Source organism: Ostrea edulis, chromosome 7, assembly GCF_947568905.1.
Source record: "Ostrea edulis chromosome 7, xbOstEdul1.1, whole genome shotgun sequence".
Classification (NCBI taxonomy): domain Eukaryota; kingdom Metazoa; phylum Mollusca; class Bivalvia; order Ostreida; family Ostreidae; genus Ostrea; species Ostrea edulis.
Genome location: NC_079170.1, coordinates 86,820,290 through 86,847,772, shown reverse-complemented (window position 1 = coordinate 86,847,772; position 27,483 = coordinate 86,820,290). Strand labels below are relative to the sequence as shown.

Below are 27,483 nucleotides of genomic sequence, written 5' to 3'. Positions count from 1 at the left end.
CCGGTATTGGCGTTATAATTTCAGACTTGCCGGAGTCCTCTACAAATTTTCCTTCAGCATACGCATTAGTTTAATTCTCTCCTTACCTATACTCAGTTCAAACATCAAATCCTGGATCTAATCCTGATATAATTAAGAGTCTTGAATCCCATGGTAATGCATTTTCTAAATACATGTATGATAAAATAGCTTTTCTGTAATATACACATATTACATCTGTCTGACCAATTGCATTTTTTCATATAGCCCCTCTTATTATCCTTCATTCAACAAAAATTCATATAAAAGACAGTCACACTTGTATTTTGTGCAGTTTATTATCATAAATGAAATTTCAAAATACACAATCACTTTCCTTGAGAGGTCAATGAAATACACACATTCAGATGGTAGTTATAGTACAACGGCGAGCAAACACACTAAAACACGTATATACAGGAGGTACCAGTTCATATTAAAGAAGTCGGATCTAAATTATATTACATCCGCCTCTCTTAACTACCCCTGCAATGGTCAATTCATTGATCTCAGACCCTCCCCCCTCTCCTCATCTCTTAGTTCCTTCTGCAACGGCTCCTTCGTTGATCACATATAACTGCATTACCCATCTTCCATCTTGTCTTTAGAATACCTCCCCCCTCCACCTAACGACCTCCACATCACACTTCAGTTCCCTGATCATTCCCTAACAGTTCTTCCTCTGCTTTTCTCCACCTGTTTCTGGCATTCAGTGGATTGAATTTTCCTCGCAATTCTTTGGGTAGTTTTTCAAATGCTGGACAGGGCACCTGTCCTGCCACAACACAGATACAATGTCTTTGATAATTAGGGCCAAAAAGTTCAGGTCGTTTGGTTTTAATGTCTGCTCCATACATCTGCTGGTTTCGGATTTTCGTCCTGTCAAAATTAGAATACATTAGAAATGATTTTCTTCACATTCATGTGTAAGGGGTGAAACAAAGTTTTCTGGAGTCCCATAATGATGAATCTATCACACTGCACAATATTTATGATATATTAAAGAACTTTCTCACCAAGGGTTCTATTTTAACTAATTTCATGAATTAAGAGTTCAATTGCTAAGTGATAAATCGTTTTCAAAAATCTGAATCATATTGATCAAGACTAGTACATTTTCTGAAAATTGAACAATGAACTGATGAATTGATTTAGAAAACAGAAGAAATTATATCAGTCCAACTCTAAATGCCCTACATGTGAAGCCAGACAATCAGACATGTACGTGGATATCATTCTATATAAAGTAGACTATTCCATCAAAATTAATGTTTTATGGCAATTCATACTTGACAGCCTCAATAAACAGGTCACGGAGATTATGATCAGAAAAGCTTTCTCGATCGAGTCCGACATGCTGTTGTGAGCCAACTACATGGGATATATCAGAACTACAAAAATTTAGAACTCTCCAGAAAAAGAAGTTAATATGAATTAAACTACTAGTACCTTAATTCTATATTTTGATAGAGGCTGTCACTTGGGCAACTCTTGTATACAAATTAGTGATGCTAAAGACGACTCATTTCTCATACAAAGATATCTGCCTGATTTGAAGATTATTTTTTCAGAATGTCGCTAACTAATACCCTAGTACCAAAAACTTAAGTTATTAATTTAAATTTCTGATTTTTGGTTGGGGAGACAAAAACAAAAAAATCACATCTTTTACCTCACCGTACGTATATCTATATTTACTTAGCAAGATTTTCTCGAGTCATTATAACAACCGACTGCTATGAAATGATACAAATTTTTGATGTATAGAAAATAATCACAATTTATGCATCGATCTTCAGGCAAGTACAATAGTGAAAATGCAATGCAAGGTTGAACCGATGAATTGTGAGTCCTCACCCCTTTTTTCTTATGGCAGAACTACTTTTCTTGCTACATGTAACAAAGAATTTTCATACAGATATGACAGTAACTTTTTTCTCTCCATTTGCTCCCCACCCAACAACATTGAAAAACAACACAAAGTGCTAGTAGACTCTCTGTATCTGATAGTAATGTGACAGTGTACTTGCTTCATGAAAAGTTACCCAAATTAACAAAGAAAACGTGATCTAGTTGGATAGACTAAATGTTAAAATCTCGCCGGAATCGGAGACAAAACAATGGTTCCGATATCCTGTTGATAATACATACATCATATCTATATCTGTGGAACAAAATGTCCGAAAGAATTCCTCATAAATATCTTCTTTACTTTGCTGGTAACAGTCCATGGCAATGGATTCTCCATACACTATGTTAAAAAAAAAAAAAAGGAACACAGTAAAATTTATTTTCTGTCATGAAATTCTTTTGAGTTTAATAATCTGACCACAGTGACAATGAGATTGTGTATCATAGAACTTCATGCATCTAATTATGATACACAGCAAAGACCAGCAAAAGGGGACTTCAGCCTCTTATTGACAATTCATTCAAGATTTTATCAAAATTGGTGTCTAAAGAATACTAACAGATTTTTCCAAATGAAACATCATGATTATATGAAATTCTCTCTCTGTGTCTTGCTCTATGAATCCCTGATTGCCCCCCCCCCAAAAAAAAAAAACCCAACAAAAAAACCACATACATAAGTCCTTTTTTGATAATAGACAAACAATCTGTTAAGTGTTAGAAAATTTAAACTATTACTGTCAGAAGATATTTTACAGATTGATTTTGGTTAAAACCCTGCATTTTCAAAGGTTAATTTTCAGGTGAAAATTAATGCATTTTCTCATCGACAATCATTTATGGTAATTTCTCATCAACAATCATTTATGGTAATTTTTTCAAACACATTCCCATCTGTATGGATCCATAAAATTCCTTAAAAGTTTCAAATGTCATAGGTTAATTATATGGCATAGTGGCATTGCATTCCATAATACAACAAGAGGCCCATGGGCCACATCGCTCACCTGAGTCACCTTGGTCCATATCAGAAGACTTTCTATATATATTTGCATGTAAAACCTTAGTCCTTATTATGGCCCTAACTTACCCCTGGAGGCCATAGTTTTTGCAAACTTGAATCTACACTATGTCAGAAAGCTTTCATGTAAATGTGAACTTCTTTGGCCCAATGGTTCTTGAGAAGAAGATATTTAAAGATTTTTCCTATATATTTGTACGCAAAACTTTGATCACCCTTATGGCCCCATCCTACCCCCAGGGGCCATGATTTTAACAAACTTAACTTTGCTCTATGTTAGGAAGCTTTCCATGTAAATATCAGCTTTTCTGGCTCAGTGGTTCTTGAGAAGATTTTTAAAGAAATTGTCCCTATATATTTGTATGTAAAACTTTGATCCCCTATTGTGGCCCCATCCGAACTCCGCGGACCATAGTTTTAACAAACCTGAATCTGCACTATATCAGAAAGCTTTCATATAAATCTCAGCTTTTCTGGCTCAGTGGTTCTTGAGAAGAAGAATTTTAAAGATTTTTCTTATATATTTGTATGTAAAACTTTGATCCCCCTTATGGTCCCATCCTACCCCTGGGGGCCACCATTTTAACAAGCTTGAATCTGCATTATATCAGAAAGCTTTCATATAAATCTCAGCTTTTCTGGCTCAGTGGTTCTTGAGAGGAAGATTTTTAAAGATTTTTCCTATATATTTGTATGTAAAACTTTGATCCCCCTTGTGACCCCATACGACCCCCGGGGGCCAGGATTTTAAAAAAACTTGAATATGCACTATATCAGAAAGCTTTCATGTAAATCTCAGCTTTTCTTAAGAAGAAGATTTTTCAAGTTTTTTCCTATATATTTGTATGTAAAACTTTGATCCCCTATTGTGGCCCCATCTGCCCCCGGGGGTCAGGATTTTAACAATTTAGAATCTGTACTATATCAGGAAGCTTTCATATAAATCTCAGCTTTTCTGGCTCAGTGGTTCTTGAGAAGAAGATTTTTAAAGATGTTTCCTATATATTTGTATGTAAAACTTTGATCCCCTATTGTGGCCCCATCCGACCCCCGGGCCATGGTTTTCACAATTTAGAATCTGCACTACCTAATAAAGCTTATCTATAAATTTCATCTTTTCTGGCCCAGTGGTTCTTGAGAAGAAGATTTTTTAATGACCCTCCCCTATTTTACCTTTTCTTGATTATCTCCCCTTGGAAGGTGGCCTGGCCCTTTATTTTAACACTTTAGAATTCCCTTTACCTAAGGATGCTTTGTGCCAACTTTGGTTGAAATTGGCCCAGTGGTTTTTGAGAAGAAGTCAAAAATGTTAAAAGTTTACAGACTGACGGACGCCGGAATACGGGTGATCAGAAAAGCTCACTTGAGCTTTAAGCTCAGGTGAGCTAAAAATATAAATATTGAAAACAATATTTAATTGACTAATTAAGAATTTCACACAGTTTAGGATCCTGTTCATCTTAAACTTGAGGACTTTCCAGTCTGATTAAAATCCAATCTCTCACTTCGCTCGATATGGATATATGAACAATCGCTACGCTGCGATTGTCCATATATTGAGCGAAGTGAGAGGTTTGATTTTAATCAGACTGGAGGAGTTTATGACATTTATACATACCATGGCAATTAATAAGTAGAAATATTATATGTGACTTACTGTTGATAAACTGGATGTAGGGTGTGGGAGCTATACATCTAAATGTCAGGAACTGAACTTCAGGATTCTTGTATTGTAACTGTGGTAAATGCCAAAATATAAATTCTCTGGAAAGAAAAATACGAATTTCAAATACACATATCATTGTATATTAATTTACATTTTATATTGGTCTTTTTCAACCCCACCCACCCACCCCCAAAAATACTATACACATATGTACTTACAATCATTAACATAATTACTGAACATATCTGAGAGGCTGATTACATCAAGCTACAGAAAATAATTGAACAAGTCTTCAGAAAAAAATCAATGGAGCAAGCTTCTTTTCAATTCTACAGTGCTAGATCTTTCACACAGAGGGAAGTATTGAATCCCATAAATCATCAGGGCCTGGAGGACCTTGGCTATCTTATAAAGTTGTAAGGTATCTTATAAGCGAGCTCTAATGACTAAAGCGTGTGAACTAATCCAAGCTAAATCTAAACCTTTAGCACGAATTTTTTTTTTTTGACCCCAATCCCAGAAGTCCCTTGTAAAAAATGGCTGAGATCTCACAAAGTCACACCTAGGATTAAGACTGTGAACTTACGTGGATGATCATGATATCCTAATCTTGTGATCTCCTAGCTCCAAAATTCATTGCACCATTAGGCGAAATGTTTACAGGGTGCAATGTTTATGAAAGGCTGGGCAAGATTATGTGACGTCATGACTACGTTTTGAAGTACGTATGTAATAATAAGACTGACAGTCAGGCGGCTCTAAATACTTGTTATTTCCATTTGTAATTTTAAGTCATGCTACTGGGATAATATACGTAAATTATATAGCATCAAATTCAATTTGTGTCAAATCGACTGCAAACCACAAAATTTAATCTGATTGATTACTAAGTCTCAAAAGGAATTGCTTATCTTAACGTCAAGGAAAAAAGAGACTAACTTGTTAAACTATGTGAAGGAGCACATGACCTGAATTGAAGCTACTTTTAAAAATTACAAAAAATTGATAGAATTCGGTCGGATCAAAAACATTTTTTTGAATCTTAAAGTTTGTGTTTTCTGCATCTAAAAATTAGGACTGCTTAAATCTGTTTTCTTGGCACGTCCAGAAATGCAAACCATGATGACACCCCCCCCCCCCCTCCCCCTAAACGATAACTAACCATTCCTCTTACTACTGTAGAATCATTTAAATTCGTGGGGGCCAATTTTCGTGGATTACTGTATTTTTACGGGTTCGTGGGTACGTAATTTCATGGATTTATATATTTGTAAGAAAGATAACTCTGGAATGTAATTATGATTCTTTATTCGTTGAGGATGTAAATTCGTGGGTGAGGGGTACCCACGAATTCCACGAAAATACAGAGCCACCACGAATTCTAGACTGATTCCACAGTATTATCTACTGAAAAAAAAATCATTGATTAAATCTATTCTAGTTTTTTGAATAAATCTTAATGTATCTTTACAACAACAGTGGAGAGGGGCTCAACAATGTTGCAATTTATTCAATAGTTATATGCGAATGCTGAAATATTTCATCATAATTGTGTTACAACTAGGATTATGTACAATATTATAAATATTGTTATAATTTTCTCTTCTAAAACATGCAAAACATGCCATTGCTATAAGGGGATTGTTATATGAATTCTATTTTATAGAAATTAGATAGGTGCTTATATATTAGATGGTTGTCCGATCATGTAATAGTGTTGAATTTATCGATTTATTTAAAATCAATCTGATTAAAAGCAGATCCTGAGATCCGCTCACTTAGATCGCTACACTAGGATCTGACGTAACCCTATATAAGGTCACGTCCGCATGACCTTTCGTTAAGCCAATCAAATTGACCCTGTCGATTTATACCTATGATAATTTTTCTCCCATGAACCTTTGCGTCATTATTTACGTTAGAGATGCAATAAAAATGGCTGTGCGTTTGACAGACGACTGCACACCTGTCTAAACATGCGATTTAAACAACGTCACTCTGTTATTCTCTGCAGGTTTTCTTTCATTCAAATGCTAAAAAATCCCTATGGAGTTCACAATTCAAGGAAAATGGCTGCGATTGTTTGGTTTGAAAGAAAACATATCGCAGCTAGATGTGACGTCACAATGAACCGTTTATGTCGACTGGCGTTATATTCCTCGCGTTATTTAAGTAGACCATCTTGAAAACTATTCAAATCATACCCATCCCTATTCATACATAAATCAAAATTCACAATTAATTTAATTTGGGTATATTTCATATCGTACATTTTGTTGTTTGTATGAACGGAATAGATTGGGCATTATTGCAAAAGTTTAAAATTCGTTATGCGAGAATATACAATTTTACAGTGTGGAATAAACTTCGTGGGAGAGAGATTATAGCAATTTGTTGACGAATTGTCAGGAACCGCCTAAAGAGCCATCATTGTCTGTATGGCGCAATCTGACTGGCTGATAGTTCTCATGAATATTCCAAGCAAAAGGTCATGCGGACATGACCCCCTATGGGGTTACGTCAGATCCTAGTGTAGCGATCTAAGTGAGCGGATCTCAGGATCTGGTTTTAATCAGATTGATATTGAAATACGTTTAAAATGCTCATACGCAGTGCTGTTCACACAGTTTTACAAACTTGAAAGGTAAACTTGCAACAAGACTTGGGCATTTTCAATTTGTGACTTGGAAAGATGGAGAGTAGAAATAAGGAAAGTAGAGGCAGTCGAGAGCATACAGTTCAGAACATTCCATGTGTCAAAGATTAAGCAAGTCAGTGAAGGCAACAGAAAGGAAATAGTATAAAAATATTTCAATCACATTCATGTATAATATATTTTGTGTTTTAATGATTTAATATAAAACCCTGGAAGAAAACTAAAATGGTTTGTTTCTGCTGCCTAATTTCATTCATGAACTGAGTATATGGCAAGTAAATATTGTTTAAATTGAACCTGATCAAAGCATGAACATTACAAAATATGTACATGTATATATGTTGCTGCACTTGCTCAAACGGTAGCACCATCAACATATTAAAGTTTATAAGATATCTTGTAAAGTTTAAAAGATATCTTATAAAGTTTATAATATATCTTCGAAAAATTCATTTATAAGATATCTTTTAAAGCAGGGTTGGCAAAAAAGTGGTCAATACGAGTATTGACCGGGCCGGTGGTCAATACTGGTTAAAACCGGTCAATAGTGGTCAATACTGGTTGATTGAAAATTGTTTGGTCATTATAGTCTGTGTTGTTTGTTATTGTAAATGTTTCAGTGGCCATTATGGTAAATACTGTAATTCATAACATGCACTATCAGTTTATAATATACTTGCAAGTCATAATATTAAATAAATAATGTAAATGACTCTGTTAAATTTGGGAAAATGTAAAAGTTTATTGTAAAAATTAAAACTGTTTCGTAGCCATATTACTTTGGCACTGACAACAGCATTGCAGTCTTTACATCTTGCTGTGGTCTTGTTGTCGTCAACAATATCATAGAAATTCCAAATAGGATCTCTAGACTTCATGATTGTGTCTCTTAGCAGGTCAAGAAGTGAATGTGAGAGGAAAATTGTGGTATTTCCTAAACTATGTTTTGTTGAAGCCATAGATAGTATGATGGGGGAAGTGTTTTCTATTTCTGTTCAAATTCTTTAGTTTATCAAGAACTACCTATTGTTTCAAATCTTCATTTAACTGTTAAATAAATGTTGGTGATGTTTTTATAACAATAACATGTACACTGGTCCTCTCTGGTCCCAGAGTATGCTAATTGACACCTGTCAACTCTGTTTCCTGTGCTCAGGTACATCTCCTGCTCTGTACATTGCAACACATTGTTTATCTACAGCACCTGTCATCCAATTGAATTCATATTAAATCACTGTTTATTTAATGTCCAGCTACCTGTTATTCTTAATCTGTCCAGGTACATGTATAAGCAGATCCTATTGTCTAGTTATGCTATATGTGACCCTCTTTTATAGTTCTGAAGATATTATGATCACAGTTTCAGCAAACCAAATATATTAAACTTATGAAATTATATCTAATTATCAGGGACTGACACTAATTTTAATACCAACCTGTCCCTTCGGACAAGTTAACATGAAATTTAGGTTGTCCGAATGGAAAATGTACTTGTCCGAAACTGACCAACAAAAAAATGATGTAGAAATGATGCCCGATCTGAATGACACTCATTTCTGGCATCAAGCTGACATGTCATTTCTTACGTCGTAATATGTTTTATTTAAGACTATAATGGATCAAATAATCAGAGAATATTCCCCTTAAATTCTTTTTAATAAATTATTATTTGATAACCTATTGATAATTTTTCATTTTGGACATGTTTTTCGTAAAAATTATTCAATTTTAACTTCGGAAAAAGTGTTCTATATCTGTTTGTTCACTTCCAAGAATCACGCGACAATAGAGACATCTGATTGGCGCGATTAAAATACACCGTGAAGCTGATTGGTCGATATTAATGAACAATCTAAATTTAGATCAGGGAAAACCAGAAAAACGCCATATTGATTATCAGATTATTTCTATCGACGAGATGTACTTCAAAAACTTTAAGGACTCTTTTCACGTAGAATTTATTAAAATTTCACGGATACCCTTCATTTATTTTTGGTTGTCCCATCGGACAGGTAAACTACAGAACTTAGTTGTCCGACCACCGTTTTAAGTTGTCCCAGACAATCGGACAGCCGTTAGTGTCAGTCCCTGATTATCTAATGAAAATTATTGATAACCAATTGATCCATACATTATAATGAAAAGACTTAATTTATCTTTGCAAAAAATGTACAAAAATAGGAAAATGGACAGTTTAAATCTCAATTGACCAGTATTGACCACTTAGGGAGTATTGACCGGGACGGTTAAAACCACTGGTTAAAACCGGGGTTTTAACCACCCAACCCTGTTATAAAGTTTATGAGTTATCTTAAATTAACATACAAGATATGTTTTATAAGATATTTTAATACCTTTCATGGGATATCTTATAAAAGATATAAGATATCTCATAAACTTTAGAAGATATCTTATAACTTTTATAGGATATCTCTAAAAAAAAAAAAAAAAAAAAAAAAAAAAAAGAGAGATATCTTTAATGAGGAATAAATGTAAAAACATATAGGAGTTTGAAATTTGATAAAATTTCAAACTCCTGTGGTAAAAACGGCGTGCCATAGATTACCAAATTCTACTTACTGCAGTCCAGAGCTAGCAGGGTTGTTTGGAATGACATTCGTCAACATCACTTTTAAATTCGGCTTAACGTAAAGAGTTCCCCTTTTCAAATACTCCATCGTCCTTCTAATGGGCGCACGGCCCCGCATAAGACCCATTTTGGCAGTGAGAAAACGCTAGCCGTCTTCACCTTCACCATCAACCGGATGTAAACACCATGTGGTACCATAAATTGACCTCAACTTTTACGATATTGATTAAAACTCACCAAAATGAACTAGATAATTCTATTTATTTCTGATCCAATGGCTAATAAAGTGAATAATCATTTCTTTAAAAATGATAATGGAAATAATTTCATGATAACCTTGTTGACGGGTATCGCGGATTCCCTTTCCCAGTTTTTGCGACTTTGCAGACGAAAACAAACATGTCGGCACGTGGAGGACAGTGGATTGCAGCAGGTGCTCTGGTTATTGTGGGACTTGGGATAATAATTTATTTGAGTCGAAAGCCGAGGAAAAAGCCGGGGAATTTTCCGAGTAAGTTCGTTAACTTTCATTTTACTGTTTCATTCAAGAATGACAAAAGTTGGGAGAGAAGTGGGTTCATGAAAATCTTGAGGACATGATCTTTCTGGTAGTACTTCGTTGCGAGATACGGGGGTATCGTAGTTGCTGATTTTATTAGATATAAACGATAAGAATTATGATACGATTTCTTCTGAGTAGACAACGATTATGTTTCATGATATGTTTTTCTATCGCTTTTGCCATTTCAAGGGCATTCGCAAATTACACTAGTTTTAACGCGGTGCACTATTATTTCCTTATCAGATCCCAGTGGAAAAAGTGAAAGTCAGAAGACGGTTGATTCTAAATCAAGCAATGCATTAACAACTGTGTCTAACAAAACTCAAGAGAAAAACAATTCTCATCAAATTACTGAACATGCTGCTGCTGAATTGAATTCGGAGAAAGTTAGATCTCCACAAAAAGTTGAAGATTCTAACTCTGGGACGAATGAATCTAAAAAGCCAGACGATGAAAAGAAAAGAAAAACACAGGTCCCAAAATCTCTTCAGCAAACGAAAGACATTAAACCTGCTATAGAAAAGCCATTGACAGCAGAAAACACCAATGTCCTTGCCTCATCATCAAATGTATATTCTCCTTTGCCAAGTCCTGGAAATGACACTAAAACAGAGAAAAATGAACCAAAAGACAAGGCCATTTCTCCTGACAAATTTTGCGAACGGTTTGAAAAAACAGCACCACCTGAGTCTGAGAAAACAATTTCATTAAAAGCCAGTCAGGCTAAATCAGAGGCAACAAAAACCACAGTTAAGAAGACATCAGTCACTCCCAGTGAAGATATTCAGGTTCAGACAGTAACCGCTGGACCAGTTTTGTCCCCAAATACAAACTCTGCCCAATCACCGCCAGGTGGGGCCATCAAATCACAGAATTTACCCTCAGAACCAGTCCTTTCTCCAACTTCCACCTTCTCTCAGTCACAGCAAGGTGGAGCCTCCAATTCACAGAATTTGCCTGCTGGACCAACCTTGTCTCCACCATCACCAAATACACAAATAGTTCCTGATCAACCCCAAAAGTCTGCACAAGATTGTCACGTACCTAAAACAAAGAGTTTCTCCACTGAAGAGATCACAGACACACTGTTACTTGCCCAGAATTCCCCCGGCATGTTATCTGCTCAAAATGCGGAGGTTTTGGTCTCCATTCTTACACATCCTGATCCTTCACTTCAACTCTCAGCTCTGATGGGTATCAACAAATGCTCGACTTTTACAAGAAATCAGGTATAGTACATTTGTAAATACATACAAATCACATCAGTGGTACAAACAAAACGAAACAGTCTTTTTATTTGATTTTTTTAATATAATGGAATGTATTTAATATTATAGTCTGTAAAAAGTTTGCCTTATTTTTCTTTAGATACCAAGTAAATGGTAAAATAGAATATATATATATATATTAAAATAAAATATATATATAATATATATATATATATGTATATATAAACTGTATAATATGTAAATTGTTTTATTATTGATATATTCTGTTTCTTAGTACTAACTTGGATTAATGCAATGTTAACATATGTATGTCTCTTCTAGCCAAGGGTTTTCAGTCCTCTCTGTTCCCTACCTTGGCTAGTGAAGTTGACATTGTAGGTGAATGTTTTGAGGAATATTGAATTATATTGGACATATTGTTTTGAAGATTCTATTGGATTGATATGAAAAACATAACAATTAGATCAACTGTAACAGCTGGTAATCTTGAATATCAAATAGAATGTATGTATGTGTAATCCAATAACATACACGCACATATGTAATCATGAATCATATGCTGATTAGAAAATCATTTGCTCCTTAATTCCTGTACATCATGTATGTGCGGGAAAAGCTAACGTAGAACTGGTGTTAATCCATTGTCATGCACTCTGTGAGGGGACAATTTGTATATATTCAATAGGGAAATGGTCAGGTGAAATGTTACAGATAATTTTAATGCAGCAATGTGTCTGTTTTTCACTGGGTCCATATTTTAAGGAGATCTTGTCAGTAATTCAAGCTAGCACTGAATCCCATTAATTAATCGAAAATTAGCAGGTTACGGATAATTTTAATGCAGCAATTTGTCTGTTTTTCACTGGGTCCATATTTTAAGGAGATCTTGTCAGTATTCAGGCTAGCACTGAATCCCATTAATTTATCGAAAATTAGCAGGTTACGGATAATTTTAATGCAGCAATTTGTCTGTTTTTCACTGGGTCCATATTTTAAGGAGATCTTGTCAGTATTCAGGCTAGCACTGAATCCCATTAAATAATCGAAAATTAGCAGGTTAGGATAATTTTAATGCAGCAATTTGTCTGTTTTTCACTGGGTCCATGTTTTAAGGAGATCTTGTCAGTATTCAAGCTAGAACTGAAGGAACCATTAATTAATCGAAAATTAGCAGTTATTCAAGTTTATTGAACATTTTGGACTTTTTAAAATTAGAATTGAAGCAGGAAGGGTAAAATATCAGCACCGACTTCCTGTAATGGTATGGGTGTTCAGCCAACGGAATCAGTGGGTAGGCGTTACCAAATTTTGATACCCATATTGAACATTCTCACTCTTCCCTGACCCCTCCTTATTTAAACAGGCACTCTATTGGGACTGATTTTCAAGTACAGTAGTACACTTAATATAGATCTATGAGTTATCTTGCTTGTTAATATTTTTGGTAAACTGTTCATGACTACAAAGTTTGTGAAATTATGGTAGCTAGTCCATAATATTAAATCACTAAAAAACTGAAACTGTTTTGCAAGATGCCATCATTTTATTGATCAATATGGGCTGGATTATCATTGTACACAGTGATTTTTTAAGGCCTATTTCCCCTCCTAAATATTGTAATTTTTTCCCAATTTAGCTTTGCATTTTTCCCAATGATAAAATTATGAAAGAAAAATGTATTTGAAAAATATAAACATTCGATGTGAATTATATACGTACGACTTAACAAAGAGTTATGGAAATTATGATTTGGATAGAATAGTTGAAGATTTTAGGGGGTTTTTTTTGTTTGTTTTTTTTTAATTATTTTATATATATATATATATATATATATATATATATATATATATATATATATATTCATTTATTTCCCAGAGCCTACTCTATAACAATTTTAAAAATAACTAACTAATATAATAGGGCAGCTGCCAGGGAGATGGGGCCCTGACTAAGCTCCCTCAATATATAACAAAGTTTTTACTAAAGTACCACGCAGGGTACATATTAACTAATTTAGATGTACATTCATTGAATACATAAATTTCATTGCATGTCAGAGTAATATTGTCATAGTTGACATTTAAATATATAGGTTATACAGTATTCATATTGTATGATGATCAGTGTAACAATGAGTTAGTAGATTACAACAGTGCCATAATGTTAGATATAATAAAGCTAGGGATTTTCTTAAAACATAATACCACTCATGCTGCCTCAGGGTAAAGATTTTAGAAGGTTAAAGAAAATTAGATGTGTAAAATAAAGATAATATAATGTTTGATATGATTTTAAACCTTATTTATGATAAAATTGATTTTTCCCAATTTGACTGAAATGTCGACAATTTTTCCCAATACGAAAACCACAGAACCCTTGTAAAAAATGTAAAAAAAAAAATCACTGGTGCATGTACAGTGTATGTTACTGTAGTAGTTAGGACTATATTGACTGTGGCTATCGGCCTTGATATCTCAGAGATTAGAGCTCCTGATTAGTAATGCAGGGGTCCCAGGTTCGATTCCAGGACCTGAGCCATAGATTTGATAATCCCTGAAGGTTGTCCTGCCAGGGGTGAAAAGAATCTGTGTTGTTTGTCTTAAAGGGCAAAGACAAATTAAAGGAGGGAGGAATGTAGTACTTATGTCTATATGTACCATGCATAGTGAGTGGTTAGAGCACCTAACTAGTAATGCAGGGGTACCAGGTTGGATTCCCGGTCCACCCAAAAATGAGCTCTTTTCTTACTAAAGTATGTAGTATAAATTTATCATAAATTAAACGCATCTTATCATGTTTATGATAAATGTTCAATAATCCAATCAAAATCAAGATTCAAATTTAATAGGAAATTATTTTGTAAAGTACAATTCATGTATTTGTTTGAGATTTTAAAAAAAAAGAGGAGGAAGTTTTTCTAACAAGATTTAACAATAAAAGATAAGATTTTTAGATTGTACTGTGCTAAATTTTGGTTGTATTGATTTATTGCAAGTTGTTAGGCAATACATGCCTAGTATATTGATTTAGGGTATTTGCAAACTGCACTCTGCATAATCTTAAGCCTACACTACCATCTTGAATGTACACCAAGTTTTATTCATGCTGAGCAAATTTGAAATTGTAGTCCTAAACAGATTAATGAAAAAAATGGTTGCTAGACAACACTAACAGAATTAACATGAATTCTGATTGTTTTACAGTTAGATTTTTATTCCATTTCCTAAATGTTTCAATGTCTTGACATCTGTCAATCTCTGTCAACACTAAAGTACTTATAGGTAATATCAAATGAATGATAAGGAGGGACTGTACATCAAGCTGACTTCCCAGTCACTAACACTTTGTATTAGTGTATCAATAGTCTGCAGGATGGTGCATTTAATTCCATTGTTCTACTAAGATAAATCTGAATGCTTCTTGATGATGGCCGGCTGTCTTGTATCAATCTGTATCGACATCATGTCAGATAATTTTTTTGTTTGTTGTTTCAAAAAGTTAAAAGTTGATGCCCCAATCACGAACATCATTTATACTACTTTTTTTTTATATACAGCAGACTTGTCATAGAATGATTTATAGATTTCCCTATCGATGGGCTATATAGTATAGGTGCAGGCCTGCGCGATATCCTATCCTGAGCGGCCTATAACTGTCTACCCCGGAGTACCGGCCTCTAGAGTAACACCTGGATACTGTACAAGTAGATCAATAGTTTAGTACAGGTGAACTCAGATGGCAGGAGAGAGAGGTGGTGGTGATCTATTATTTATGTAGAATTGTTTTGTTCTCGGTTTACAGCTGCTGGGGTACATGTGTTTTACCTATGTGTGATATTTATCGTTACAAAGGTGTTGGATAGATTTTAAAGATTGTGGGGAAGAATTTAGTAAGTAATGCTTATAAGTACTAAGTTTTACAAATGGTGTAATTCTTGTTGACAAGAATTTTTAAAAGAAAAGAAATTGAATTTTACTCTCTCTGCACAATTATGTTGTGTATTAGATGGAGGATTTTATGAGATTTTTTTCTCTAGTATTTGATATTGTGAAATGAATTAAATTAAGAGGAGTTAGTGTATGCAGCTATGCTGATTCTCTAGACTATCATATTTAGGGACCATGATGTAATTTGTAGTCTTTACGTTTTAAAAGTGTATCACTATTAATTAAAGCCATATCCTTAACTCCCGGTGACCCAGTTACTCAGTTAGAGGGTCTGCAGAAGCAATGCTTTTATCAGTTTATGAATATAAATTCATATGTCATTAATATGTATATTATTATTTATTTTCTTTGATGACGTAATTATCATTTTTAAAATATCCTTTTAGCATGTTTAGTTCATGTTCTTATATTTTGATGCCATGTTAAACAAGGTATTATAAGAAGCATGTAATATAAGGGATATCTTACTTTTAGCAGTAAGTAAATTTTTGTCGTAGCTTAATTAGGCGTGGCTACATGTATACTAAGATTACATTTGCCTCAACAAGACTAAAATGGAGGGGGAGGGGGGTCTTAAGGCTTGCTCTGCATTGCGGGTGCCCAGAATTATTAGTGCTGCACCCTTTTTGTACATGTAATATTTATTTTTATTGTTTAGTGTAGAAGTCAGCTCTAAGATTTTGAGCTGAACTTTGTACCCAGTAATTAATGAAGTTTTATTCTTTCTTTTTTTTTCCACTTTCTAACATTTCAATTACAGAATCTCCTAAGAGAATATGGCTGTTTGCCACAGCTAAGTTGTTTATTGCGACAACAAGTACAGGGCCTCTCCAACATGTCACAGAATGCCTCAGCAAGTGAAGGAGACCCAGAGAAATCCGCAAAAACGCCAGACAAAGTGTCCGAAAAGTTCATGAATCTTCTGGCTACTGCTATCAACAACTTGTCCTCCAATGAACAAAATCACAAGCAGTTTGAGGTAAAGTGTTTGATGAATTATCAGCTTCAGGTCTCAGTTTAGATGCCTCGTCTCTGTAAACTCAGGCACTGGTTTCTAATATCATCATAGCTACTACACATAGCAATAGCATGAAAGTAACACTTAGAAAAACTTTACATCGGCTCTATACAGCTAAACCCTGAATTCTATCACGAAAAAATACTCAGTTCTCCAGTATGTTGATTGATCAAAAGATTTTTCTGATATCAAAAATAAACCACTAGAAAGTTGTCAAGTTGCAGTATGAGGTGCTTATAATAAGGTTAGGGGTTCAAATCCTTCTGTAGGAGTGTCAGTCATTGATCGAGTGTTCCTTCTGATGTGGTCGTGTGAACAGGTTCCCTGTCACATATTACAGTAAAGGTATGTTTGGATATGCTAATGAAAGAGCTGATTTACACACATAACACACCCTCCTTACAGTCACTCATGCATAATTAGAAAATACAAGGAAGAAAATGACTGATCATTCATGAAATCTGCTGTTGATAAGTCCAATGCTCTTCATTGTCACATGATCTTTTAGTGACCTATTAATATAGGGATCTATATGTGTAAGGATTATTCGTTGTGTATTCTATGGTTTTTCTTTTAATTATCAATTGTAAATTTTAGTATGTTGTACAGCGCTTTAGAGTATTTTTAGATAAGGCACTATATAAGTGTATTTTTTATTTTTTTATTATTTATTTATTATCCAGATAACTATACACTTGTCATTCCTTAGGGTAGGCGACCACACCTGAGAGTGCCAACATAAGAGTAAACATCATTAACCATCTTAAGCTTGATTTATTTCTTTATTGTTTTGTTTTTGTTGTAACTTTTCTGAAACATAAAACAATGTCTCAAGATTTTCATTGACATCAAGAGATAATATATATATAATCCGGATTGTTAATCATTTGGTTAATTATAATAAAGATTATTAATTATGATCAAGAATATTAGTTTTGAATAAAACCATGCAAACAATAGAAGCGCTTCATCCTAACAATATGACACCAATGCTGATGTAATTTCTTGCCATCATTTTCTAACCCATTACTGGAGAGAATATCTTAAGTACTGAAAATCTTGAAAAAATTTGTTTCAGTCCTGTGTGTTCATTGATTACACAGGACCAAATGTCCTGTGTGGTCCAAAACACTTTCACATAGACTGCATTTGTCAAATTACATGGCAATATATTGAAAAAATCCTCTTAAAATAACAGCAGGGTCATAAATATTCATATTGATAAGCTAGCATCACCCAATAGTGCACATTAAAGCTCCCAGAGGTAGGATAGGAGGATAGGGTCACAGATGGGGATCACAGTTTTATATGGGAATACATGTATAGGGAAACATCTTTAAAGATCTTCTTCTTAAGAAGAACAGGGCCATGGTAGCTCATATCAATATACAAGCATTTCCAGGTAATGCAGATTCACGTTTGTTCAATTTATGGGCCCCAGAGGTAGAGGTGCATGGGGCCATTATAGGATGTCAAAGTTTGATATGGGACAGTATAGGAACTAAATGAAAACAAATTTTTGAAGATTAGCAGGGCCACACTTATTTAAATATCAAACAGAAATTTTATGTTCAGTTCTGATACATATAGTGACTAATTTAAAAGTTTCTCTCTGTTTGAAACTTCAACCCTGCTCAAAATTTGAATGAGAAATTATAAAGCTCTTATACTTCATGTGTTAATTCCTTGTGATAAGACTTTTCTTTGGGTATCTTTTTTTTACCTTGACCTTGGATTTTCACCTACTTTTAAGAAAACCAAACCTATACTAAATACTGGTATTTCCTGAACTATTTAATGCAGTGTTTCTGTATTATGTATATACTAGATTCCTTATTACAAGACCTTTCATTTGATTTTGATACTATGTTATTTGACCTTGTGACCTTGGAGTTTGACCTACTTTTAAGAAAACCTAACCTATTTTAAAAATACATGTATCCCCTGAACTATACAAAGTAGTGCTTATATATTATGTACTATATAGATTCTTTATGACAAGACCTTTCATTTCATACTATGTGATTTGACCTTGTGACCTTGGATTTTGGCCTACTTTTAAGAAAATTTAATCTACTAAATATCTCCTGAACTGTTTAAGATAGAGCTTTCACATTTTGTATATAGATTTCTTGTGACAAAATGTTACATTTCATGACCTATGACCTTGTGACCATGACCTTCTCCAAAACAGCAATTTCATGTTTGTCATATTGGTGTTGTCAGGCATCTCCATGTTGTGTGAATTCAAGTGCTGTTGTTTAACCCATTGGGGCTAATTAAGGTTAGGGCCACATATAGGTGTCAACATTTTTCATGGGGAAAAAGATTGCAAAAAATCTTTTAAAAATCACAATAGCTGAACAACAGTAGAGCCAAGGTGGCTCAGGTGAGCAATGTGGTCCATGGACCTCTTGTTACAATGATGTCATTTTGGCCCCCTTAACCTTAATATAGTGGTTCTGAAAAACTTCCACTGTGAGGAATGACCCCCACCACCACTCCCCTCAAGGTTTCACATATCAGACTGCAAAGTAGTCAGATGTTAGTATTTTATGTTGAAAACTGCAAACTCAGAAAATGTCAAAAAATCTCTTTATTTTGACATATACTGTTATGTGTTAGAATTGCATTTGAGTAATTTTTATAATTCCTTTGTTTTTGACTGCACCCTTTAAAAGATGATGCTGAATATGATATTGTTGTGTCGATTACCTATGGTTGAAATATCAAAACAGAACACAATCATTTGTGTTTCAGTAATCAATTCATATAATATATTCTGTAATGTCCTCACATGACTCCATTTTACACTAATTCGGGAATATTCCATCCATAGATTGGCTATAAAAAAGATCGAACTTGTAATTAAAAACTTATTATTACACACCTAGAACACAATAAAACAGAATCCTTAATTTTGTTTACCATTCAGGATGGAATTCCCTTTTCAATCATGAAAATTAGCCCTCCAGTAAACTTGAAGTAAAGTGATTTAATGCATATACTGATCGAGTTGGGATATATTACTGCACTCTCTGTGCACAGATAGAGATTAGAGGTGAAAAACATGTACAGTTACTTAGCCTAAGGAAAATGCACGGTCATGGCAGACAAATGATTTGTAGATATAGAAGTTCAATATTCTTCAGCTTCTGTTGATTACAAGACCTAGGCTCATTGTTAATTATTGATGACGGAATGTTGGAAGGAAATGGTCGAATTTGCTAATGTAATGAAGGGTAAGGTGGTAGGACTATTATTTTGTTAGTTTTATAGTTTTTGAGGAGTTTTATGTACATGTTGATTGTCTGAAATTTAGTGATGCAGTCTCCTGTGGAAATTATAGACTAAAGAATTCATTTCCTAGCGGAAATGGTGAGGTGTCACTCCTATCAGGTGCTTTAAACTTAAAGACGATTAATGTATTCCTCCAATGGCAATTAGACTTAATGAATCAAGGGTGATCAATAGAAGACGATCATTTTGATTGGTTTCCTGATTGCTGTTAGAGCCATTATTTGACAGTGTATCAATGGTGTATTGTAATGGTCAGTTTTATAAAGTTGTGATACTGCTGTGTAGATTTATTCAGGCTGTCCAGCGGCCCTAAAATTCCTTAAAAAATCCTAGAAAATTTTAGAATTGCTAAAATTCCTTTAAAATATGTTAACTCATATTTACATTTTACTTTCATTCTGTCAGAATTCTCAGTCGTTAAGGACATACGCAATGTTTCTCAATCATTTATAATTTTTTGGTGACATTTTGGGCACATTATTCACTTGCATCCCATCTTGTTTAGAACTACAAAAATGGAGACAAAAGTTAACATATTCTGATTGTGGCATATAGAAATGTAATTTTAGTCGTCTATTATGTAATACAAAAGGATGTAATTTATTATTATGGACAATTGTTAAGTTATTGTAGCAAAGAAGGGGAGAAAAATCTTTGGATCAATCGGCTGGGATTGAACCCCGGGTACCCTAGCTTTTATTTCTAGATAAGAATCACCTAACCACTGAGCTACTGGCAAACATATATTACCAGGCTATAAAATTTAAACCTATTTTGGAAATCAAACAGAAACATTGCATTATGACCTTAAACTAGAAATACAATATTTATCAAGATTCATATTCACAATGTTCACAACTGAAGCACATTCATGAAGAAATATATGGCTCTCATTGAAATTTATAAAGATATCAAAGGCAAAGATATTGGAAACGTAAATGTTAATGGAATAAATATTTACTAGGCCGTTTGTATTATGGAGGTATGCATTGGGTACTAATAGGGTCATTTGCAAGATGGGAAGCTAATGATTATACTGAAATTTGAAATGGAAAAAGAATTGAAATAAATACTATTAAAATCTTCAAAATTCTTCTAAGAATTGTGCTGCTCAATAATGTACAATGACATCAAATTAATATATTTGATTGTGATTGAACAGGACAGAATAGTTGAATTTTATTCTTTTCCCCAGGACTGCGTGCCGATGTTGGTTGACATCGCTTTAGAGGAGGAAACAGGTGAATCCGTGCGTTTGTCATCGCTTCAAGCTCTCACCAACCTCTCCGTGATGGATCACCACCACAGCCACTACACGCGAATTGTCCAAAAATTGTATGACTTCCTGGACGACCAGAGTTTAGGTATCCGGCTACAAGCGGTCAAGATCCTCGTCAACCTCTCCTGTAACCCAGAACTGGTGCCACACATGCTGGCAGCTAAGGTTAGGGAAACTTTTGATTCGTGATTTGAATGGTTCCAGCTGTTTGAATACCTCACAAAGCAGAAATATTTGGCAGATTGTATCCCCTTTGTTGATTTCATTATTATACCTACATTATGAGCATACTTTCATAGTTATAATGACATTACACTACTGTGGGATGTTACAGTGCGATACTGTTAGGTGTTGTACTAATGTTATACTGCCAGGAGATACAATATCGTATTGCCTGGAGGGCCTCCGTGGCCGAGTGGTTAGAGCATCACGCTCAAAATCACACGGCCTCTCACCTCTGGTCAGCGCGGGTTCGAATCTCGCTCGTGCCGGTAAGTGAGAATAAAGTTCCCCAGTTTACTTTTGGAAGGTCGGTGGTCTCTTCCCAGGTACATTGTATCTGGGTTCTCTCTTCCACTAATAAAAACTGGGCGCCACCAGATAACTGAAAAATTGTTGCGTGTGGCGAAAACAGCAAAAACAAACATTGCCTGACATAACAATATCCTATTGTCAGATGTTATGTGTACAATATTACTGTTACTTATTAGGTTTGTGGTACTGATCATCTTTATATAGAAATTTGTTGGCTTACTGAAGTCCATAGAAGGTGCAGCGAAGCTGTAGACAGTGACAAACCTAATAACTGTTTTGTTTTGTCGAGGACCAATGTTTTATATGTAAATATGTATAAAAAAGAAATACAATTAAAAAGACATTCGGGATACCGTGCTACCATCTAAAGTTTGCTACTAGCTCAGAGTTCTTGAAATCTACTTCTGTGATATCAGACATTTCATGATTTTTATCAGACGTCCAAATAATGAAATGTACAGTGAACTTTATCGGTCCAAGGAAATTTTAACCAGTCAAATCCATCAGACTGGTAAATTTCAAGAACACTGCTAGCTGTTTGACGAAATTTAGACAGTAATCACATGACACATTTTATCCATTAACAAAGCATTATTCTAGTCTGATCAAGGCATAAACCGAAACATCATAAAGCTGTTGATTGGTACAAGATTACATTTTCATGTTGTGCAGTAACATGATACTGAAAGGTGTTATTGTATTATAATGCTAGGTGTAACAATATCATACTGTCAGGTGTTACAATATCATACTGTCAGGTGTTACAATATCATACTGCCAATCGTTACAATATCATACTGTCAGGTGTAACAATATCATACTGTCAGGTGTTACAATATCATACTGTCAGATGTTACAATATCATACTGTCAGGTGTAACAATATCATACTGTCAGGTGTAACAATATCATACTGTCAGGTGTAACAATATCATACTGTCAGGTGTTACAATATCATACTGTCAGGTGTTACAATATCATACTATCAGGTGTAACAATATCATACTGTCAGGTGTAACAATATCATACTGCCAATCGTTACAATATCATACTGCCATTTTACTGGCAGTTGTTATAATATTTTACTGTCAGGTGTTACAATATCATACTGTCAGGTGTAACAATATCATACTGTCAGGTGTTACAATATCATACTATCAGGTGTAACAATATCATACTGTCAGGTGTAACAATATCATACTGTCAGGTGTTACAATATCATACTGTCAGGTGTAACAATACCATACTGTCAGGTGTTACAATACCATACTGTCAGGTGTAACAATATCATACTGTCAGGTGTTAAAATATCATACTGTCAGGTGATACAATATCATACTGCCAATCGTTACAATATCATACTGTCAGGTGTTACAATATCATACTGTCAGATGTTACAATATCATACTGTCAGGTGTAACAATATCATACTGTCAGGTGTAACAATATCATACTGTCAGGTGTAACAATATCATACTGTCAGGTGTTACAATATCATACTGTCAGGTGTTACAATATCATACTATCAGGTGTAACAATATCATACTGTCAGGTGTAACAATATCATACTGCCAATCGTTACAATATCATACTGCCATTTTACTGGCAGTTGTTATAATATTTTACTGTCAGGTGTTACAATATCATACTGTCAGGTGTAACAATATCATACTGTCAGGTGTTACAATATCATACTATCAGGTGTAACAATATCATACTGTCAGGTGTAACAATATCATACTGTCAGGTGTTACAATATCATACTGTCAGGTGTAACAATATCATAATGTCAGGTGTAACAATATCATACTGTCAGGTGTTACAATATCATACTATCAGGTGTAACAATATCATACTGTCAATCATTACAATATCATACTGTCAGGTGTTACAATACCATACTGTCAGGTGTTACAATACCATACTGTCAGGTGTAACAATATCATACTGTCAGGTGTTAAAATATCATACTGTCAGGTGATACAATATCATACTGCCAATCGTTACAATATCATACTGTCAGGTGTTACAATACCATACTGTCAGGTGTTACAATACCATACTGTCAGGTGTTACAATATCAAACTGCCAATCATTACAATATCATACTGTCAGGTGTTATAATATCATACTGTCAGGTGTTACAATATCATACTGTCAGGTGTTACAATATCATACTGCCAATTGTTACAATATTATACTGTCAGGTGTTACAATATCATACTGTCAGGTGTTACAATATCATACTGTCAGGTGTAACAATATCATACTGTCAGGTGTTAAAATATCATACTGTCAGGTGTTACAATATCATACTGTCAGGTGTTACAATATCATACTGCCAATCGTTACAATATCATACTGTCAGGTGTTACAATATCATACTGTCAGGTGTTACAATATCATACTGTCAGATGTTACAATATCACACTGTCAGGTGTTACAATATCATACTGCCAATTGTTACAATATCATACTGTCAGGTGTTACAATATCATACTGTCAGGTGTTACAATATCATACTGTCAGGTGTTACAATATCATACTGTCAGGTGTAACAATATCATACTGTCAGGTGTTAAAATATCATACTGTCAGGTGTTACAATATCATACTGTCAGGTGTTACAATATCATACTGCCAATCGTTCCAATATCATACTGTCAGGTGTCACAATATCATACTGCCAATCGTTCCAATATCATACTGTCAGGTGTCACAATATCATACTGCCAATTGTTACAATATCATACTGTCAGGTGTTACAATATCATACTGCCAATTGTTACAATATCATACTGTCAGGTGTTACAATATCATACTGTCAGGTGTTACAATATCATACTGTCAGGTGTTACAATATCATACTGCCAATCGTTACAATATCATACTGTCAGGTGTTACAATATCATACTGTCAGGTGTTACAATATCATACTGTCAGGTGTAACAATATCATTCTGTCAGGTGTTACAATATCATACTGTCAGGTGTAACAATATCATACTGTCAGGTGTTACAATATCATACTGTCAGGTGTTACAATATCATACTGCCAATCGTTACAATATTTTACTGTCAGGTGTTACAATATCATACTGCCAATTGTTACAATATCATACTGTCAGGTGTTACAATATCATACTGTCAGGTGTTACAATATCATACTGCCAATCGTTACAATATCATACTGCCATTTTACTGGCAGTTGTTATAATATTTTACTGGCAGTTATAACATTATACTGCCAGGTGTTACAATATCCTACCGCCAGTTCTTACAATATTACCCAGTTATATGTTACAATGTCAGCTACACTGTCCAGTGTTACAATATTACCCAGTTATATGTTACAATGTCAGCTACACTGTCCAGTGTTACAATATTACCCAGTTATATGTTACAATGTCAGCTACACTGTCCAGTATTACAATATTGTAATGTCTATCCAGGCGCCTTCCTGTGTTCTGGAGTTACTGAGGATAGGGGCTGACGAGTCATTGATCCTCCGGTGGACCACGTTTCTTGCCAACATCCTCCACACAGTGAAAGAGGCACACCTGTCTGCCTCATCCCTACCCCCGAACGACAAAGCCCCCAGCCCAGAGACAATGTACTCCGCCCTGTACAGCATGAGCAACATCGGACAGATAAAGTCAAAGGTGTTCTTACTGTGTCGTCATCGAAACGAGGACATCAAACTGCAGGCCTCTAGAATTTACCAGACATTGAATGCAAAGTAAAGTGCATTATGACATTTGAGCGATTGTATGTTTTGATAGAATTTTATTTGCTAGAGAGGAAGACTGCATGGTGAACTATCTGTTCTACAGTAAGATTTTCTGAATGATTTTGTTGTGAAATACTGCATTTCTTACAGAGTCAGTTGTTTTGAGTGTATATATATTTGTTGAGATATTTCTATTGGATTGTTGTGTCTATATATATACTGAGCATTTTGTGTGCAAGTTTTACTGTGGTTGTAAATTTCTAAATAAAATTTATCCACGTTTTCCTGTGGTCTCTTGTAAAGAATGATTACACAAGGTGTTACGACAATGTGAGGATGCACATTCCAAAGAGAATTAAAGAAAAAGAATGGAGTGGTGCATTCATGGACTTGTCCTCTTTTTAAGTCCGCTAAGGAAATTGCCAACTCTTGGGGAAGGGGAGATTAAAATTGATTGGGAAATTTTGCATATTAAGTCAAATACAGTGCCTAATTTCTCTATTGATAAATGGACCAGTGCTTTCCTCGAATGCATAAGCAACATTTTAGAAAAATGGCGGGCTAGTGCTCAGGAATATCTGACAGATATTGGATTAGCTGTGAAGAAGTCTGAGGATTGGTACAAATATGATGAACAATATTGCTTGCAGAAAACAATCATCTTAAGGCATAGTCAACCAAGAGTTGTGTCTTCTACATGTACGAGATGCGACTTGTTCTGGTTATGAAGGTCAAAATTGGAACAGCAGTGCTCGGAAAATTTCAATAGTTAACAAACAGTGCAGCTGCCCCGTAAAGTCACATGTATATAAATGTCACCAGTATAACTGGGTAAAACATGCAAGTTTTTCCTAAATTAAAGTTCAAGCTGTAGGAAAATAAGGAGGGAAGCATCCAGCTACCAGCTGTTCCTTCAACAAGTCAACTCTTTGAATGGGGCAAGACGCCCATCAAATTGCAAAAACTATAATTTCCTCTTTGCCTAGGATTTATGTTATTGATCATTTTTTGCACTATAGTTTCCAATATGGTATTAAATTGCAACATTACGGCCCTAGTTGGTCCAAAAATCTCCATAGTTTATGCAACCACAAAATGAAAGAGGACACAATTTACTGCAATGTGTAGCGGTCACCCAGCCAAGTGCTGATCGCGGCTCGCCGTTGCTTAACTTGCGTGATCAAGAGACTCTACCACATCACTAGAAACGCTAGCTCTCTAGCTAGGCAGTATTAAGTTCCCTCTTATACTGTTTGCTACATTACAAAGAGGTTAATTGTGGGTCCTCCACCCCGCACCCCTAGCTGCAATAATGTAGCCTTATCCAATTTTTTTTTATTCTGACGTTTTCGGGATCCTAAAAAAAAAAAAAAAAAAAAAAAATCAGAGAGGGCTACATTATTGCAGCTACGCACCCCTACCCTTCTTCCAACACTTATCCATGCGGGGTCATGTGACCTCGCTTCACCTGGGAAAACTAAAAAAAAAAAAAACAATTGCACATCAAATTCAGTTTGTATGGGTAGTGTACTGCTCCCCTGAATTCTGCTCATTTGTTCCATTATACTTCCACATCACTGATTGCATGGTGCCCCTTACAAGGGCGTAGCCATTATTGACCTCAAAAGACGCAAGATTAAATTGTTGATTAAAAAATTCATTGTGTGTATTGGTTGGGTGGGGGAGGGGTGTATTAGGCACAATCCAATTATAAATGCTCACCAGTTGGAGTCAAACAGGCATGATAAAGTTCATTTGTCAGGAAGTGGTAGCAATGTATTCCTATACAACACATAGTGGTCTGGATTTTATTTGATGATGAATGGTAAAAGGTTTTCCCCTCAGTAAACTTTCTGTTCAAAATCAAGTTTTTCCAATGGACAGAACAATACCTTACACATAATTGAAGTATAAGCAACTATTTGGTGTGGGATGCCATAATGTTTTTATAATAAAATTTTTCCTTTTCTTTCATTCCAAACAGGCCTATCCTAGGCGTGGACATTTTTCAGTAAGTAGAAAGT

At 34.8% G+C, this 27,483-nt stretch overlaps 2 protein-coding genes across 2 annotated transcripts; one reads left to right on the top strand and one right to left on the bottom strand.

Moving 5' to 3' along the window:
- Positions 1 to 298: 298 nt before the first annotated feature.
- On the bottom strand, positions 299 to 9,989 carry LOC125653414 (28S ribosomal protein S25, mitochondrial-like). Its single transcript, XM_048882874.2, has 4 exons — positions 9,853 to 9,989; positions 4,608 to 4,714; positions 2,170 to 2,269; positions 299 to 897 (listed from the first exon to the last, which is right to left on the bottom strand). The coding sequence occupies exons 1-4, from the start codon at positions 9,987 to 9,989 to the stop codon at positions 660 to 662; spliced, it is 582 nt and encodes a 193-aa protein (XP_048738831.1). The 3' UTR covers positions 299 to 659.
- Positions 9,990 to 10,182: 193 nt separating this feature from the next.
- LOC125653399 (uncharacterized) lies at positions 10,183 to 25,742 on the top strand. The gene is made up of 5 exons (XM_048882839.2): positions 10,183 to 10,373; positions 10,668 to 11,653; positions 16,361 to 16,579; positions 21,114 to 21,362; positions 25,182 to 25,742. The coding sequence occupies exons 1-5, from the start codon at positions 10,262 to 10,264 to the stop codon at positions 25,470 to 25,472; spliced, it is 1,857 nt and encodes a 618-aa protein (XP_048738796.1). The 5' UTR covers positions 10,183 to 10,261; the 3' UTR covers positions 25,473 to 25,742.
- The last annotated feature ends 1,741 nt before the right edge of the window (positions 25,743 to 27,483 follow it).